Source organism: Odocoileus virginianus, chromosome 18 (assembly GCF_023699985.2).
Source record: "Odocoileus virginianus isolate 20LAN1187 ecotype Illinois chromosome 18, Ovbor_1.2, whole genome shotgun sequence".
Taxonomy (NCBI): domain Eukaryota; kingdom Metazoa; phylum Chordata; class Mammalia; order Artiodactyla; family Cervidae; genus Odocoileus; species Odocoileus virginianus.
The window spans coordinates 36905043-36924608 of NC_069691.1; the positions used below are offsets into that span (position 1 = coordinate 36905043).

The 19566-nt window shown below is 39.4% G+C and overlaps 1 protein-coding gene across 4 annotated transcripts in view; it reads left to right on the forward strand.

The window, feature by feature from the left end:
- The window catches only part of FOCAD (focadhesin), a 286020-nt gene that overhangs the window by 223342 nt on the left and 43112 nt on the right, over positions 1-19566 (forward strand). For all 4 annotated transcript variants that reach the window (XM_070480582.1, XM_070480584.1, XM_070480583.1 and 1 more), the window contains 8 exons: positions 749-865; positions 3368-3606; positions 7207-7296; positions 13986-14133; positions 16232-16351; positions 17823-17945; positions 18438-18515; positions 19407-19478. In XM_070480582.1, the coding sequence (XP_070336683.1) occupies positions 749-865; positions 3368-3606; positions 7207-7296; positions 13986-14133; positions 16232-16351; positions 17823-17945; positions 18438-18515; positions 19407-19478 (987 nt within the window). The remainder of the gene's footprint in view (positions 1-748; positions 866-3367; positions 3607-7206; positions 7297-13985; positions 14134-16231; positions 16352-17822; positions 17946-18437; positions 18516-19406; positions 19479-19566) is intronic.

The window sequence follows — 19566 nt, forward strand, 5'->3', positions numbered from 1 at the left end:
CTGCATTTGACCAGCAACTGAAGATCTTAAAAAGCAGATCTTTTTTGATTCAAGGAATTAATTCCAAGGATTGTTAACACTATTTCAACTTTTACAGGACCACCTGGGTGTTACCGTATGAATTCATGAATGTTTTTCGACATCTGTTGTCATGAATGATTTTTAAAACCAAGTTCTCTTTTTATTGAGTTGGGTTTTGTTGCTGTTGTGTCTGTTTTTTCATTCTCTTTCTTCTTCTTTTCCAAACTGAAGATCATTTATGTTTTCATATCTACTTGACTAGGCAGTTGTTGTGATGATTCATGAATGATAAATATAGTGATAATAAGCAGCAAAGCTAGATGTGGTCAAAACATTTTTGTTGGCTGCTTTATTGAAATGACAAGTCAGAAATGGAAGGTTTGATTCGCCTTCCCTGCACATCTCTCCCTTTAAACTTCCATATTATCCTCACTGGACACAGAGCACTGTAAGAAATTCTCAGATTGTTCTGTTCTGCAGCCCCCATCCTCTCACCTCTGCTATGTTTTGTCTGAAGGGTAAACTTTATTCACGTGGGGGTGCAGGTGAGGATGTGTATTTGTCAAATACCTGTTTACTTCGTGCGGTCCTGGCAGATGAAGTTTAGTTTTTAATAATAGCTCTTCATTCTTTTATATAGAAGGAAGTTGTACCCTGGATCTAAAAACAATGATTAGGTTTTTTTCTTTTTTTCCCATTATCATTTCATGTTTTCCTTCATCTGCAGGTTCAACCTCATTTCCTGTCAGTGAAAGATTGGGTTACCATGGTGTTTGATACCCTTCTGGTCATTGTTGATAGCCACTACCAACCCAGAGGACAATTTTTCTCCTCATTTTATCATGTAAGTTTGAGAAACAAAAAATAATTTAGAAACTCAAGAGTTGATTCTAGTATCAATTGTTCACATGAAATCTATGATATAATGTAAATCTTGGCCTTAGCTATACATTAGATGTAAGTGTCAACCTTGACTGTACATTAGAATCACCTGAGGAACTTTATATATATATATATATATGTATATATATAGGTATATATATATGAGATATTGATGTGTAGGCCTCACTTCTGATTTAAATACTTTGGAATGTGTCCTGTGTATCAACATTTTGGAAGGTTTCTAAGTTATTTTAATGTATAATCAGAGGCAAGTGTTGAAGCAAAATAAACATTGGCTGAATATGGAGGATCCTAAGTTTCTTGTCAGTTTTTTTTCATTTCAGGATGTGTGACCACAGGAAGTTCAGTTCATTGGTCTGGCCCTTTGTGTCCTTGTTCATAAATTGAGATTATTGAACAGTATTATCTGCAGTGATTGTAGCCCCAACTTCACCTCTTATTAGTTTTGTGACTGTTGACCTGACAGCTACTTAACTTGTCATCTTCTTTTTCCCTTCCTGTAAAGTGAAGGTAAAAATGAGTGCTTTGCCAGCCTTATAAAAGATTGTGAGGATCCAATTATATAATTTATGGGAAAATGGAAAGGCAAAATGCTCTGTAAATACCAAATAATATTGTTGATCATATAAAAGCACCTGTTACTTAAGTCATTCTCTTTCTTCATGCTTATATGCTAAGATTTGAAGCAAATTGAAAACACGATTTGTTGGTTTAGATTTCGTTTCCCTTAACTTACTGTTGTGCATGCTCTAATTCTGTATCTGCATGGAATTATTTTGGTTCTACCTTATCACTATCCATTGCTTAGGGAATTATAGGGATCATGGGACAATCAGCTGAGTAGCAGAGAATTATAGCTGATTTGAATAAAAATATGGCATAAGTCCTGAACTGTTGCTAAGATTATGAATTTAGCCTGAAATGTCATCGCCTTAGGTCTTCTTTGTGCAACATTTTGTGTGCCTCTGTCCTCCTGCCCCTGAGAGGACCTGGTGTATATCTATCTAGGGCTGAGGGTCAGGAACCAGCTTTCTGACTAGAGAACAAAAAAAATTACGTACTAGATAACATATAATTATATTGGAAAATAGATTTTGCTCAAAGAAGTACTTTCTCTATGATAATTTGTTTTCTGTCAGAAGTGTTCTTATTTCTTTAATGATGGATGAAAAACTTGTTAGCTTATATGGAGGTCTTTGCAGTAGCTATATGCCTCAAATAGCAGCAAGACAAGTTATCTATTAGATTTCTAATAGTGCTACTTAGTTCTTACAAACCAGTAAAAATAATGTCTTTACTAGGCAGCTCCAGGTTGCCTCTTACCTTTGTAAGTCTTGCATTATTATACTTCTTCAAACCGCTATTTCAAAAGCCACTTCCTTTATTTCCTTTGTCCTAGCAGCTGGGTCATTTTAAGTAGCATTGTCATTATAATAGCACTGTATTAACTTAAATAAGAATCCCTTAGCACATGTTTGCTTTTTATCCTTAAAGGACTAAAGCTTAGAGAGCAAATGAGGATAGAATTAAAAACACTTTTTAATGTGTTTTGACTGCAAGGGACAACACGGCCTTTATTGTGTGTCTGCAAATTTGAAGTGGGTAATACTTAGGAATGATCAACGGGCTTTCTTCCTCACTTGAGACATACTGATAAATGTATATAATGTCTGGTGGAACTCTCTAACGCAGGATTCTTGTACAAGCCATTCAGATTCAGCTGCCCTGTCATTTTATTAGGGCTGTTATTCATTTCTTTTCCCATAATTACACATAGGAGAGGAGCATTACAGTGCTCTCCGTTTCATTTTGAATAGCTGGTTATTGCTTTGTAACCAGAGGCTTTTAGGATTTCAACTTCCTTTTTAATTAAAAGGAATTAACCCCCTGTAGGAAATAATCCATCTACTGGGAAATGTTCCCACCCAAATTTTTGGGAGATCCGCCAATAGCTTACACTTACCCTTCTGTAACTAAACTTGAACCGCCCCCACCCTAACCCCTTTTCTCTCCCAGACAACTCCTGGCTTCCTGGACATGCATAATGTGACTCGGTGGTTTCTCCAAGCTTGGACAGCTTCACTTGGAGCTTTTTCATTGTATACTCATGTGAGCTTTCAAAACACTGAAATTGTTTCAGGCTCTATAGCGAAGGAATTCACACCCATTAAAAGGAGACACTGTTTTTTGTTTGTTTTTTATTTCAAATTTAAAAGGATATTATTAGTTGACCAATGGCTTAGCAGCAAATTGTTTTCCTAAGAGTAAAAAGGTAGCCCGTAGATAAACACGGAAACAGATTTATTTTTTTGATAATTTTTTGGAGTGGCGAGGGTGGGTTTAAGAGAAGCTTGTATTGTGCTGTGCTTTCGTGATAGGTGTGCTGCCTTCATGTTTTAAACAAAAGGCCAACCCCTTGCTTTCTTTCTCTGGCATGTCCTAGAAATCCTATTCCGGTGAAAACACGGCCAGTGCCATTGCCCGTTCCGCGGCCGCCACGGCTTTGTCCTTCCTTGTGCCAATTTTCATTATCTCTTGCAAAGAGAAGGTTGAGGAAATCCTGAACATGCTGACTGCCAGGTTACCTGGGAAACCAAGCGCTGATGAGTCTCAAGCCGTGCAAATCCACATGGGCCTTGCACTGGGGATGTTTCTCTCTCGCTTGTGTGAGGAGAAACTCAGGTACAGTTTATTAAAATATTCCTCTTTTTCCTCTTTGTGACTTAGGTGATTGATTTCTCTCTCTCTCTCTCTCTCTCTCTCTGCCTCACACACATACACACATACCTTATATCTGAGCTATTTGTGGTGCTAAACTTTTCAAGCTGAGCATGTTGATCCTTTTTTCTCTTTTATGAATGAATTTGTCTCTCTCAAATACCATCACAGAGATATTCATATGTTTTAAGGGTTGCTTTTTTTTTTTAAGTGATTGATTACTTGAAAATCATTTCATGCTTAGATGAAAGCCCTGTGTAATAGACATGAGGAAAGTCTAATCATATGGTGCTATAAATTTTAAAAAGCATCTTTTCCTTCTGGTTTATAAGGGTGAAAATGACTGCTCATTCATTGATATCACTATAAAATGGGAGAAAGATTGGGGTAGCCCTGTGCCTGAGGGTGCGGGCATCACTGAATCACCTGAGAACTGCATGTACCCGGTTTTAAGTATTACTTTTATCCTGTGCCCTGGCTACATCTTAGTAATCCTTAAAGAGTCTTAATCTGTGCATATTATACTGGGTGCTTTATTCAGTTTGATTGCTCATTTGTAGACTGCTAGCTTTACTCTTGAATGGAGCTAATAGAATATCAAAGACCCAGGTGGAAAATTCCACTAGTGAAAAAGTTCCCTTGTGCATGAATCGACTTTAGTTTTGTGTTCATTATATTTATTCTTTATTTTATAAGTGATCTTAGAATTTTCTATATCCAGATTGATGGTAGTGTGGTACAACATGAATATTTGAAGATCATGAATCTTTAGATGTCACTGACTTGGAATTTCAGCCCCATTTTCCTCCATTGGAAATAGTAGGGCCGGTAGGGAGAGGCATTCTATTTTGATGTTAGCAGTCCTGATGCTTCCCTAGCTGGCAGAAACCATCTGTCCAAAGGCAGGAAATGGTGTTGATGTGGGTAAATTGGATGACATTATGCTATATTTAGATTCCTGTTTGAAATCAGTGGTTAAGTTTACATTTGTTAATTCCCATAGTTTTGTGCAAACATCAGTATGTGAAACCTTTATGAGAACTGCTGTGGATCTAGGGAAGTACTATATTTCAGATGATCATTTTCAGCCCTTGGAAACATCTATGGAATATTTGGGAAGATAGGCTTAGTCTTTGTGATCATAAATGAAACGTTTCCAGAATACTCATTTTGTTCTATTCACCAGTATTAGTACACACAGGCCTCGTTTTGGACACAAATAAGAAGCTTCCCTTTGCATACGAATGGACTGTTACATATCTTGTATGTGAGTGGTCGAACACAAAGTATTTTTAAAGACTTAAAACTTGAAAGTGACTTTCTCCCCCCTTTGCTTCTGTGTACAAATGGCAGTCTCTTCACCATCTGTGTTCATGTTCTTCCTTCAGTATCTTTTCAAGCTACATGTTTTACAACTAAAAATGAGCCATGGCAGTTTTTAATTCCAGACAACTCATTTCATCCTGTCCTGGCTCTCACTCTCTTCTTTTTAGTTTAGGAGGAGATGCTCCTGGTTTTAGGGCTTGACAGACTTGCAGTGTGGTTAATTTAATTTTACTACCTGGAGAAATGTACAGTGATTCTTCTAAAGCATCCTTCCCTGGTTCTTAAGTTGCCTTCCACCCCAATGCTGACTTGCCTGCATCTGCAGGAAACCCTGGGGAAGGACACCAGGAAACTCTTCCTCTGGCAGAGAGCCCACGGTGTAACTGCAGATTTTGCCTTTGCCATACAATCCTGCATTTGATAGCATTCTCCTTCTGGTTGGTGTTTTAGTACTGCAGACATTAATGTAATTATTCATGGTTCCCACCTTACTATTTCACAATGGTGATGGTTTTATTTGCTAAGTCACATCCAGCTCTTGTGACCACGTGGACTCGCCCACCAGACTCCTCTGTTCGTGGAATTTCCAAGGCAAGAATACTAGAGTGGGTTGCCATGTCCTTCTCTAGGGGATCTTCCTGACTCAGGGATTGAAACTGGGTCTCCTGCATCTCAGATGGTCTCCTGCATTGTAGGTGGACTCTTTACCAACCGAGCCACCAGGGAAGCCCCTATTTCATAGAATTAAGAAATGAATTAGGGAGGTCCTAATCTCATAGAGCAGGGGAATCTGAAATATTTGTCTTTTGGTACTAATAAATATTTTACTAGATAATGACAGTCTTTACCAGGTAATGACATTTTTGGAGAAAATTTCTATTTTTCCAAAACTCAAGCGATTTGAGGGCTACTAACTCTGAATATGGAGAAGGAAATGGCACCCCACTCCAGTACTCTTGCCTGGAAAATCCCATGGACAGAGGAGCCTGGTGGGCTGCCGTCTATGGGGTCGCACAGAGTCGGACACGACTGAAGCAACTTAGCAGCAGCAGCAACTCTGAATAATCAATGACATCAAATAAGTGGCCCAAAATGGCCCCTTAGGACAACAGGATCAGGACAATATCCTGGTCTCAAAAATGAAAAATCACTTTGTGTAAAAGAATTTTGACATTCAATCCATTTTTTTTTCTTGCTAAGGCTTATGAAAAATCTCCTGAATTTCAATTCCAGTCTAGAATTTATTCAGAAAAGCATATTATTCCAAAGCTTGCTTCTGTCATAACTCCCAGAGGATTCTATTAATAGTTCAGCCTCTTTAGCATTTGTTTAGGATATTTAAGTACGCTTTGCTCCAGAGAACATCTATAAGACTTACTTAGTTAAAACTATTAAAATTGTGTGTGCTCGTGTGCGTGTTTTCTCATCACAAAATGTAATCCTTCACCCCAGGCGAAACCACTGTAGTCTTGGTTGGAGAGGATATTACTTAAAGTGCTCTCTGGCTGGCTGGCATTCCAGGGACTGCATTCCACTCAGCATGGTCCAAGACCGCAGGCAGAAAGCTGAAATGCAGGGACCCCTTGATAATAAAGTGTCGGTGATGAAGCCCACAACTCTGCCTGAAAAAACAGACATAGAGCTACCTTTTAAGTTTCATTTTACCCTAGAAGTCATAGTTCTCACTAAGTTCTCATAGTTCTCACAATTACAAAACCCACATCAATTACTTTATAAAGGCAGAAAAATAAAGGGCCAGGTTTTTGTCCGCCTCCTTTAAAAAAAAAAAAAAAAAGAATAGAACTGGAAAACCTTCATATTTGACACATAAAGTCAGAAGTGCCAGATGGATCTGGAATGATCATTGATGGTATCAGCTGAGCGTGTTAGTACATCCTCTGAGGAAAGTCACCTTAGCATTCCTAGAAATATTCTTTTTGGAATTCTGAGCTCTTGTTTTTCAGTGATTTAAAATTTGAATGAGCTGAGAAAAAATGCAAAACATTGGTTTGCAAGTGATGACGATATTCAGAAACCTAACTATTGAATGAATTCTTTGACTCAGTTTCTCTGTCTGCGGGGTATATGTACATCATCAGTATTGTTGTTTGCTACTTTCATGTTTTTTTAATGAAATGATTTTCAGTAAAATACTAAGAGCAAAATATTGCATAGTAAATATGTTGGAGAGTTGCATGATTTTCAATAACTCATTTTTCGCTCTTGGTCTTCACCCAGTGATATATCTAGCCAACAGATGAACCTTCTTCTGATGAAGTCTTTGGATGCCCTGGAAAACTGCTGCTTTGATCCTAGTCTTGAATACAAGTATGTTGATTCCATTCCCTCTCTGATGCTCAGAGATTAGATCTTTCTTTGCTATAAAATGTTTCATTCTATGGTGAAATATTTGTAGGACCCAATCCTGAATTCCTTTACTCAGAATAATAATTTTAAAAATCTGTAATTAAAGCTTATTTGTTCTGAAAACCATGTTTCAGAAAATAGACAACTTGGACAATAGACAGTTGTTTCCATACAGAGCAACAAATGTCATTTTGTAGCTGTCGTTAAGTTTCCAATACCTTAGATTCTGTCTTGTACTTATCGTATGAGACATCTGTCTGGGGATGTGTAAGAATGACAACGTTTTTTAAAGATCTGTTGAAAATATTCTTTGAATTTGATTTGATGGAGAGAGGCTTTGCCTCATAATTTAGATTTCCCTATGAAATCCAGTGTCAGAGGCATCAAAATGGAAACAAACAGAGGTGACACCAGACATTCCTACCATCCTCACTATTAATAGATCCCTCCCCCCAAAAAAACTTTGTGCATTTTAAAGATTTTGTCTATTAAACTAAATATCTTAAAATGTATTTTCTCATTTCAGTTATAAAAAACAAAAACAAAAGAGAATAATCAGAAAACAACCTCAAAAAATGGTGTTAAACATACTGGTTTAGTGAGACATTGAATGTTTTGTCTCATCCATGTGGTTTGTGTGGGAAGATAAATGCAGTTTTAGTATGCCTTCTGAAATAGTGACATCAATGAAAACCTGCATTGGACCTTTTTGGACCTTCCTATGTTTTGGAAGTTTGTGTTTAGATCTTATGGGGTTGAAGTTAATAGGAAACTCAACAGATTATAAGCACCAATCTATTATAAACTATTATAACCTCTAATCTATTAATTCATTTACTTCATACTATCATGGGTACTGTTCAAATATGAATCAGATCAGTGTTTACCAAAATTATCAGTGTTTAAATGTCTGGGCTTTAAGAGCTGGTGATCTAAAGTGACCCCCATACCACCTCACCTATTAAGTTCAGACTTACAAGAGTTAATGGTGGAAGTATTGAAGGTATCACGTATTTCATCACGTGTAAGTGAAGTCACATCTTCACTTAGTAGGTGGTAGTTATGACATCTCTCACATGCAAGCTGAGGTTGGATAAGACCCCCTGACATGCACCTGCTTTATCACACTTTAAAGTTGAACACTTCAGAGATGAGATGACATGTTAAGCGTGTGGTTTTGAGTATGGGCAAAGAAAGAGTTTGGAGGCATAATTGAAGTCTCAAATTTTAGAGAATGATTAATGGAAGGGATAGGGTCCTTAGCTGTTTTGGGGGCTGATGAAGATTTTTGAGCCTAATACACATGTTGGTGTCATTGCCTTTTCCAACCAAGGAGTAAGAAAAGTTTCTCTCCCCTCCCCTCTCCCCTTCCTTCTTTCTCCTGCCTGGCCCCAGAGGTGTTCAACCTATATGTAGCTCAGGATATTTAAAGCTGGGGTGTGGGGGGGGATGTGATTAGCCTGCTCTAAACTTTGAGCTAGTTGGAACAATCAGGAGTGACTCTCTTGTATTGTCTCCAGTAGTTTATAGGAACATTGTTTGAGTATAGGGAGGACCATGGAGATAACTGAATTAGCCAAAGTAGGGGTGTTTATACATCGAAAACCTTCATATGTCTAAGCATATTTAACTTTAAAATTAACTTTTTATGATATAGTAATAAGATTCTTATTTCTTCATTCTTACCTCTTACCTCTTATTCTTGAAAGTGTTAGTTGCTCAGTCATCTCCAAATCTATGGAACCCCATGGACTGTAGCCCACCAGGCTCTTATGTCCATGGGAATTCCCCAGGCAAGAATATTGGAGTGAGTTGCCATTTCCTACTCCAGGGCATTTTCCAGGGATCGAACACATGTCTCCTGCATTGGCAGGCAGATTCTTTACCACTCAGCAGCATGGGAAGCCCTGATTATGCCCTAAATATTGATACTAAAGCAGGAGTCATCATCACTTCGGTTTACAGATAAAGAATGAGTCTCAAATAGGACACTGGTTCAAAGTGACACCCCTCAGTGGCAGAGTCAGGAGAAAAACCCAGGTTGTCAGACTTTTCTCTTGCTTATTAGCACAGCATGGAGAATACATTTCAGTAGAAAGAAAGCAATTTGACACTTGACAGTGTGGTGTTGGTTTTTCTTCCCCCCTGTTGTGCAGATATTGCCCACCATTAAAAGCAAAACAGAAATTCTAAGGATGCAGACCTGAATGCTTGGCTCATGGCACAAAATATTCCCCCTTTCAGTGAGGTTACAGGAGTCTGATCCTCCTTCACCTGAAATACTGGAAGCGTTACCTGGAGGCAGTTAATAGATCTGGGAGCACTGCCTCAAGTGATAGAATTCACCCAGAGCAAATTCACCACGCTTCTTGGATTTAATGGACCTGTCCCTGCTGAGAGAACCCAGCACCTGGTGTTTGGGGTCCTATCGCTTACATTTTGCTGCCATCTAGTGGTGTATGTTGGCCATTGCAGTCCTCCCAGCCCTAACAAGTCATGTTATCCATCGATGACCTGAGCATTGGTTAATTACTATTGAGCTTTTACAAATATAATAATATTTGAATAGCGCTTTGTAAAGGGCAAAGCGCTATACAAATGTTAACTGATATTAGAACTAATTATTAGATGGCCTACTACTTAATCTGCAGAATAACCTACAATAAACTAGGGAATTGAAGATTCATCTCTGGTTAATTTTAGCAAAATGTATCATGCCTCAGTTGATACAGCAACATACATGTCAGAATTGCATAGATCTTAAGACTCAGAATTTCTTTTTGCCAGTGATATTTTAATATGCTTGGATAAGAGATTCAAATAAGTAATGACATACTGGGGCATACCATTTTAAAAACTCAAATTCTCTTCATCATTTGTTAGTATTCTTATAAGAGATTTATGTTAGCAAGTCAAAACCTCAAATTTGTATCTAACATAATTTATTTCATCTGTTTAAGACACCATCAACACAACTCCTTTTTGTTTTCAGTAGACAGAAAGATGTGAGAGCTACCTCTGCCCAAGTTAATCTCAGTTTAGAGCTGGTAGAGCAGTGAAGTTAGAATGAGGCAAATGTATAGAAATGCTAAACTAAGCACCTAGGAGAATCTTTAAGACTTAGGACAATCATTTCAGTCACTCAGTCATGTCCAGTCCCCATGGACTGCAACACGCCAGGCTTCCCTGTCCATCACCAACTCCCAAAGCTTACTCAAACTCATGTCCATCAAATCGGTGATGCCATCCAACCATCTCATCCTCGGTCATCCCCTTCTCCTGTCTTTAATCTTTCCTAGCATCAGAGTCTTTTCCAAGGAATCAGTTCTTGGCACTAGGTGGCCAAAGTATTGGAGTTTCAGCTTCAGCATCAGTCCTTTCAATGAATATTCAGGACTGATTCCCTTTAGGATGGACTGGTTGGATCTCCTTGCAGTCCACGGGACTCTCAAGAGTCTTCTCCAACACCACAGTTCAAAAGCATCAATTCTTCGGCCCTCAGCTTTATAGTCCAACTCTCACATCTATACATGACTACTGGAAAAACCATAGCTTTGACTGGAAGGACCTTTGTTGGCACTTAGGAAAATCTTTGTGGGCACCTAGGAGAACTAGGCACCTTTGTTGGCACCTTGGAGGACCTTTGTCGGCACCTAGGAGACTAAGCGCCTAGGAGAATCTTTAAGACTTAGGACAAAAGATACATTAAAATATAGAAGATTTGGAAATCAGAAGGAAGCATCAGGAATGAATCTTTAGGACTTCCTTTTTGCTGCATGGTGGAGCAAATTAGAGTACATTGAAATAGTTCAGAAGGTCAATAGATGCATACAATCAAACATATTTATATTGGCACCCATATATAGTCACCTAAAAACCATTATACCAATGGATGATAACCTTGCCCCAAAATAATTCTGCTGTGATAATTTTTAGACAAATGTGAGCTAAAAACCGGGATGTCTTTCTCTCAACCTTTGTGCCTGTGGCAAAAGAGGAGGGGGATAGAGATTTTTGTGTGCCCAGAATAGCAAGGCTTAGATACCTGCCTATTATTTGAAAAGGATGAACCCCAGTAGTTAAGGGAGCTTTGAGAAGCATCTTTTTTCCTCATGAACCTGACACCTCTCTTCCCTAAATTAGTCTGGCAAAAAATAGAAATCAGGTTTTCTTGATTGAATCTTGGATGCTATATTCGGTGAATTTTGCCTGCACTCATAAATTTTGCCTCCGACTGAACATGAGAATCAAATCTGGGGTTTTTTTGGGGGAGGAGGTAGGATTTTTTTTCCTTGATAGATGTTCTCTCAGCTTTAGTTTCTCTTGAAACTCTGCATCTGGTCAGTTCTTTAGCATTCAGTAAATGTAGGTTGAATGCCTGTCTCTGTCAAGCAGGGTGCTAGGTGCCACAAATATTGAGGAAAAAAACAGAAAAGGTACCCACCCTCATGGAGGGTGGTGAAGAATGTGGACACTAATTAAATCAACTCCCAGATAATCTTCATCAGAATTTATCATTAAAGTTGTCTGAAGTGAATTAGTACAAGGTATTAACAAAAGTAGCAGTTACTTAGTCAAACAGGAAGAAAAAGTTAAATTTTAAAGTATTAATCACATTTGTCTAACTATATCTTTGGTTTAATTTCAGGTTTTTATATTCATCAATATAGAAAGATGGCCAAAAAACTTTCCTGTAGAGTATAAATGAAAACAAAGACTTTAAATCCGTTCTAATCAACAGCAGCCTTTCCTCTTTCAGAAATGTGATTTGTCTCTAAAGCACATAGTGTTCAGATGTTAGATGTTGATTTCACTGGTCGAAATATGCATCATGCTAGTTGAGCTTGCTGTTAAGTTCATGTAAGCCAAAACAGCAGTCCTGCCTGGAGTGTTGCTGAAGGAGCTGCTTGATACAAGATTTTCTAACACCAGATTTTTGTGCAATAGAACCTGGGAAAACACACCTGAGACATGTTGCCTTCTCATAGGCATTCCATCCTGGCATCATGCAGGGTGCCGAGAGGGGCTGGCTTTGGACTGGGAAGACCAAGAAATCTTGGCTTCTGTCCGTGCTCTTCTGGAAACTCTCTGCTTGACCTTGAGCAAATCCTGTAGCCTCTCCATCCTTCTAGGCATCTCCTGTCAGAGGTGAGAGCTCCAGAGGTATCAGGGGAAGTAACTATCATGTTTGAGAAACAGTGTGAGGGTCTTGATGACAGCCAAAGAGATAGATGCTATGTAAGAGTAAAATGACATAACATACAACATACGGACCCTGAAATATGTTGTTGGAGAGATGCCCTGGAATGTCTTCTTAAGCAGCAGGTATCAGGAAGCGAGGCAAGCCAAACCAGAGTCAGGATGATTTCTGAAAAAGTCAGCATTTCCTCAACTTGAAAAACAACAGTGATGATAGAAGAACTTTTTCAAAAGAGTAAAAAATTACCCTCAAGCCACATTATCTTATACTAACTAGAGGTTTTCTGGGAGAACAATTCTTTTCTTTGAATGGATGTGTATTCTTTCAGGGGGATGGGGGCACAATGCCCAGGATTCCAATTGAATTGTCACATGGGGTAACTTTTGACAAGCCTGTCATTTGTCCATTTTCTCTTCTGACCCGGTGGTACTTGGAGGGATCAGAGGGGAGAAGAGGATTAATGTCATTGTGCGCAGACAAATACACAGTTTCTTTGAGACAGAAATTCCGCTTGTTGAAGTTGACTAGGAAACATGAAGCTCTTGGCAGTACCTCGTAACCATGCCGTGCGTTTGTTCCCCACCCTGTTATTAGTCAGATGTCCTCAGATCATACCCTGAAATTTAGGCTTTTCTCTCCTTATGCAGTTAATCAGAGCGCTCTCAGCATAGGTGGGGAGAGGACCACAACGTTTCTCTAAATGCAGAGATAGAACTGGTTTGACTCATTTTTATACCTCCTTCTCATATAGAGTTTGTCAAACTGTTTCTTTTTTAAAAAATTATTTTTTTGTTTCATTTGGAGGATAATTACTGTACAAACTGTCTCTTTTGTAAGGTTATTTATTTATTTGGGGGGCTACTCTCTAGTCTGAATCTATCTCACTGAGGGGGCTTCTCGTTGCAGAGCACAGGCTCTAGGATTCATGGGCTTCAGTAGTTGTAGCATGCAGGCTCGGTTATTCCAAGGCATGTGGAATCCTCCTGAACCAGGACTCAAACCCATATCCCCTATATTGGCAGGCAGATTCCTACCCACTGCACCACCAGGGAGGAACCTGTCAAACTATTTTGTGTATTTATTTGATGTATTTATCTATTTTCTCCACTGGATACACAGCACCGGCATGGGCCATGGACACCTGTTTGGATGGCGGGTATCCTGGGGAAGGAAATGGCAACCTGCTCCAGTATTCTTATCTGGAGAGTCCCCAGGCACAGAGGAGCCTGGTGGGCTATAGTCCGTGGGGCTGCAAAGAGTCAGACATGACTGAGCGATTTTAAACCACAACAGTCCTTGCGGGGGTCTCATAGGGTGCACAGGTGTGCCATCCGCAGCTAAACGCCGGCCAGCTCGCCTTGGTTTGTAGAGCGCTGGTGGCCCCCGTGAACAGTGGAGAGCGAGGCCGTGGGTTTCTTGTGGTTTTCACTCCATCTTTTTGCCACCCGAGCACGGGCTGCATACTGGGAGCTGGCCTCGTCCTGTCCCTCATGAGTCACAGCGGCCAGACGGAGTCCCGAGTTCACGTGGCCGCCTCGCTCCGGAAGCTCTCCGCATACCTGGATGCCAGCGGGAGCCAGAGCAGAACCTTCCAGGAGGTAGGGGCCCCAGGTTCCACTCCCCCCCCCCGCCCCTCCCGTTTGTTTTCCTCCTCCTTCTGCTTCTCTACTTCCCCTGTGCTGGTGACTCTGATGCTAAATCCTTCCTCACTTTCAGCGGAGCTAAGGAGAAAATCTGAATGGCAAACAACCTACATATTAGATCCTAAGGATTTCAAATAGTGGAGCTGTTTAAATCAATTTAGACTTACGTGTGGCATATAAGAGCCCTGAGTAATACAGAACCCTAACTCGGCATCCCTAGAAGGCTAAGGAAGCTGCGATTTCTGGAGGAAGGTTAAATGGAGATTTTTAGAATTAGGATCAAGCCAAATGTAACTTTAAGAAATGGCCAGGGATAAGCTTAAGAAGTTACAGATCCAAAAGGCATTTGATTTCTTTTTCCTTTTTTTTTTTTTTCATGTCAGCCAGCGTGAGAAATTGAGGAAATTCCCTTTGCCACACTTAATAAAAAGATTTTTCTGTGATGGCGCCAAAAATATGCAGAATCGGGATCCTGGGCCCCTGTCTGTGTGTTGACCGTGTCCACCTGGTCGTCCGAGGCCCGTGTGTCTGTGAGCCCAGGTGAAGCCTCATCGCCAGGCTCTCCTCTCTGGGAGGTGCCTGGGCCGACCTCCTGGCCTGGCCAGATTCTCCCTCTCATTAGAGCAGATCCCGCTTCCCCCAGCCTGCCCGCAAGCTATTGATGAGCGCATAAAGGCTGCTGTGTTTGCGGCTGGGCTCCTCTGCTTTCAGCAATAGGCCTTGTTGAATCGGTGGGTTTCTTTGGTGCTCAGAGGCTCGAAGTTTTGTTCTGAGACATGCACCGCATTTCCATGTTTAAAGCGGTGAAGAGCATGATTGGAAACTACGTATTTTTTTAAGCCGAAGGAGAAAATGTCATAAGCGAGGAGCAATGTGGTTAATAAAGGAAAACAAGGTTTTTATAAATTGAAGCATCTGTCTGTCTTCATGTTTTGCTTTAGAAGGCCTTGAGCAAGCAGTTTTGCTTTTTCCTCTCCTCTGATTTTTGTTATCCAATTTCTACCTTGGAAACCGCCTCTCTTTTTTCACGCTGTGTCAACCAGTGTGAGGAGTCGAACATTTCTGCTTTGTCTTAACAGCATCTTTGTGAGGGAGGGATTCATCATGAAAATGCCAACGCAGGGAGGGATGCATCACCTTGATTTGGGGAAATGAAAGCTCAAATTGATGGAGTGACTTGCTTAAAGTTACTTAGCCAATCAGTGGTCAATATTAGATTTACACTTAAATATTCTGTTTCTACTCCCAGCATTTTTTTAAAAGATTATAATGTGTTCGTTTATTTATTCATTTTCATATTAAAATCACACACCAGTGCTCTGAAGTAAATAGTATTATCCCTATTTTACACAGTTATCTGACTCTGAAACCTACCTTCCTTGTCCATCATGCTCCACTGCTTCTACTAGGGAATCTTAATGTAGCAGCGTTTCACTTCTTTGAATTTCCTCTCCTGTTTGACCTTGGATCAGAGTCCATGGCCATTATGGTAATGAAACTCTACTTCTACTGTTGAAGGAGCTTTTTGATTTAGTCTAAAGACCCAGGTTTGAATCTCGCTTCTGTCACTTGCTAGCTATGTGTAGTTGAGCCTCAAAATTTTTATCCAGAAAGTAGTAACCCCTATCTCATAATATTGTTATGAAATATAAAAGTTGGGGCTTCCCTGGTGGTTCAGCAGTAAAGAACCCACCTGCCAATGCAGGAGACGCAGGTTTGATTTCTGGGTTGGAAAGATCCCCTGGAGGACGTAATAGCAGCCACTCCAGTGTGCTTGCCTGGGAAATTTCATGGACAGAGAAGCCTGGTGGGCTACAGTCCATGGGATTGCAAAGAGTCAGACACAATTGAGTGAGTAAACAACAACAACAATAATAATATAACAACAGCAACAAATAAGTTAGGTGGCAGAACAGTGCCCAGTCTGTAGTGGGCATACTCGAATCCCATCCTTATCCTAGGAATAAGTTTGAGAAAGTATTGCTGTCAACTAAACCGTGTTCTTTCATTTTCCCTCATGAAGACCCATGTTTGTGCTGTCTCTTCTTCTCAGGTCCTTGCCTATACCCTCAGCTGTGTATGTACATCTGCGTTCAGTGCTGGCATCATTGAGGCAGTGGAGGCTGAAGATATCATGAACAAGCTTCGACTGTTAGTGGACAACAACCAGCAGGTTGGAATTTCTGGTTATTTCTCTGTGGGTTTCAGGCTGCTTTGAAGTCCTAATTCTGATTTATTCTGAATTACACTTTAATGAAGTATTTTTTTGTGCCCAGAAATGAGAAACGTCTAATTGTTATCCACAGCTTTAGCCAGTATCTACAGACATCTTTTTCTCTCTTTATCCCCTATAGACATTTTTTTCTTTTTTGGTGTGAGTCTGAAAGTCTTTTTGCTCTCTCCAATTATTGCTCTGTATAAAATCTTAAAGCACATGGCTAGGGAATAGAAGAGTTATGTAAGGCTAGAGACAAAAATTCATAAAGATAAAAATACATAGAATAATAAAGTAAAACCTCCACAAATTCAAGGCAGAGAATCTCTGCTCATGACTAAATATATAGGAACATTTAGATTACTGCAATGTAAATGAAATACCCTTAAAATGTTCCCTCTGAAATATTAGTCACCCTTCAAAAAGAAGAAAATTTTGACATAGGCTATGACATGGATAACCTCAAGGACATTATGTTGAGTGAAACAGGCCATACTTAGAGTAATCAGAAGTGTAAAGATAGAAAGTAGAATGGTGGTTGCCAGAAGCTGAGGGAGGAAGGATAGGGAATTAAAGTTTAATGGGTATAGAATTTCAGTTTTGCAAAATGAAAAAGGTTCTAAAGATGATTGGGAGGGATGGTCACACAGCATTGTGAACGTACTTCATACCATTAACTGTTCACTTAAAATGGTTAAGATGGTAAATTTTATGTTACATACATTTTGCCATAATTTTTTTAAAGCTGGAGGGGGAAAAATGCTCCTTCTGATTATGCATGCTCTAGAATTTCCCTGTTTCTCCTTTGTTTGCTTGGTTATTTGTTTTTTAGTTTTCGCCAAAGTCTTAATATTGGCTATTGTGGGTTATTACAGGATTCAGGCCAGGTGTTAAGCCTATGTTGTATTTTACTGTTATTATTTTATGGTTATAGGCCTACCGGCTTATATTCAGAATAGATTTTGCCTTGTAAATCAACTATACTTCAATACAAAAATAAAGTTAATGTAAAAAAATCAGAAAAAAAGAATAGATCTTGCAAACACCAAAGTATAGAATTTTCATATGCTATACTCATTGCAGGGCTCTTTCTCCTCTTGTTTGGAGGTTGACTGGGCTTGGGTGATTCACCCTGATGTTTTCACTCTAACTCTCTTCTTAGAATTTGGATTGTTTGACCCAAGTCAATCACTAGTGCAGTGTTCTTTTCCTGAAATATACCGCTCAGTGAAACTGAATTTCTTACAATTAGGCTGCACTTTCTCTTGCAAACTGGTTTAGAGTTTTTAAATCTCTGATGTACAGATGGCAACAGAATGTGTCTGTAGGAAAGGAGCCCCTCAAAGTGCTTGTTTTGCTATACATGAACATTCTTCATCTGTGCCAGTCTTCTTTTCTCTCACCTCTCTTTAAAATTTATTTCTAACAGACTTCAGGTTTTGCCCTGGCATTAGGAAACATAATTCATGGCTTGTCTGTGTGTGGACATGGAAAAGCTGAAGACTTGGGGAACAGATTGCTTCCGGCCTGGATCAAAACTGTCCTAACACAGGTAGAAGGCGCTTCCTGCATGTTATTTTATATTTTTATAAAGGAAAAAGAGCTACTTTATTGGACCATTTATAGGCACTGCCATAAAAGCTTAACCATAAAAAAACAGGCAGTATCAAATGAAAGAGACAATGTACTTGTAATGCCTTATAAATGATACATCCTGTTAACCATTGTAGTTTGTTTGTTTTTGTTTTAAACTGGCTATTTTGTTAGTGTTTTAATTTTATAACAGCACTCTGGTTTTGAAAACTAAAAAAACAAAGAAAAAAGTTTTTAGAAAACTAAAAATAACAAGAAACCACCTGGGATCTAACAACTTTAACTTGTTTACTTTATTCAAGTCTGCTGCCCTCCTCAGTTCAGTGATGCAGGTTGTGTTGACCCTACAAATTTTGTACCGTGTTGACCATTGGTTTCTCTGTGATATAATTCTTATCAAATTCAAACCCAAGGATTGTTCCCCTCTTGATTTCTGATGCTTTGTTTTCAGGGCTCTCCCACAATGCTTTGCTTGGCAGCTCTTCATGGCATGGTGGCCTTGGTAGGCTCTGAAGGGGATGTAATGCAGGTAAAAAAAAAAATGGGGGTGACATCTAAATGTGTGCATAGTCACAGCAAGGAGGGAATACCCAATATCTCATTATGCTAAGGAAGACCGATATATGCTCATGGTAATGGTTACACTGGGCTCTCTAGTATCTTTATATATGCTCTCAGCCAAGAATTCTTTTTGTAGAAATTTGTTCCTTGTTTTATTTGGGTTGTAGGAATTAAACCTAGTCAACTTATGTACTTTCCATAAAGTTCTCTGCCTGAGGAAAGCAATTGGATCCTAAGAAATTTCAAAAATTTGAAATAGGAAACTCCTCTTTGCATCTGTAATGTTTAAGTATATATCTATGTAATTATGCTTTCTATAAACTTTAAAAGTTTTTAAAAACTTTAAAAGCTTCTCTACTGTAGACTTGGAAGAAAGTAAACATGTTAGTCTCTCAGTTGTGTCTGACTCTTTGTGACCCCATGAACTATAGCCCTCCAGGCTCCTCTGTCCATGGAATTTTCCAGGCAAGAGTACTGGAGTGGGTTGCCATGCCTTTCTCCAGGGAATCTCCCCAACTCAGGCACTGAACCCGAGTGTCCTGCATTGAAGGCAAATTCTTTACCTTCTGAACCACCAGGGAAGCCCATCTATATGTATAAATTTACAAGTAATTCTAAGGCATTCCTTTGTTCATACAGTGAAGGTTTATTAAGTGACTGCTGCTTGCCACACTGAACTGGCCTTAGGATATCAGTAATTTAATAAAACATGGATCTTGCCCTCAAGGAGCTCATGGTTTTTGTTTTTGAAATATAAGGAAATGTGATAAGTTATTCCATAGCTTAGACAATGGCAACTCATATGGTGGGAGTATCATTATCTACTTTTTTGAATGGTTATTTCTCCTTTTTCTTTCAGCTGAAGTCAGAAGCCATCCAGTCCTCTCAGTTTCAAGGCAGACTTAATGAAGTCATTAGAACTTTAACTCAGGTAAGAAGAAGAATTTCAAATCCTTAAGTGGGAAAACAGATATTCCCCTTCGTTGTCTTTTTCCTTCTCATGATACAAACTGTCTTAC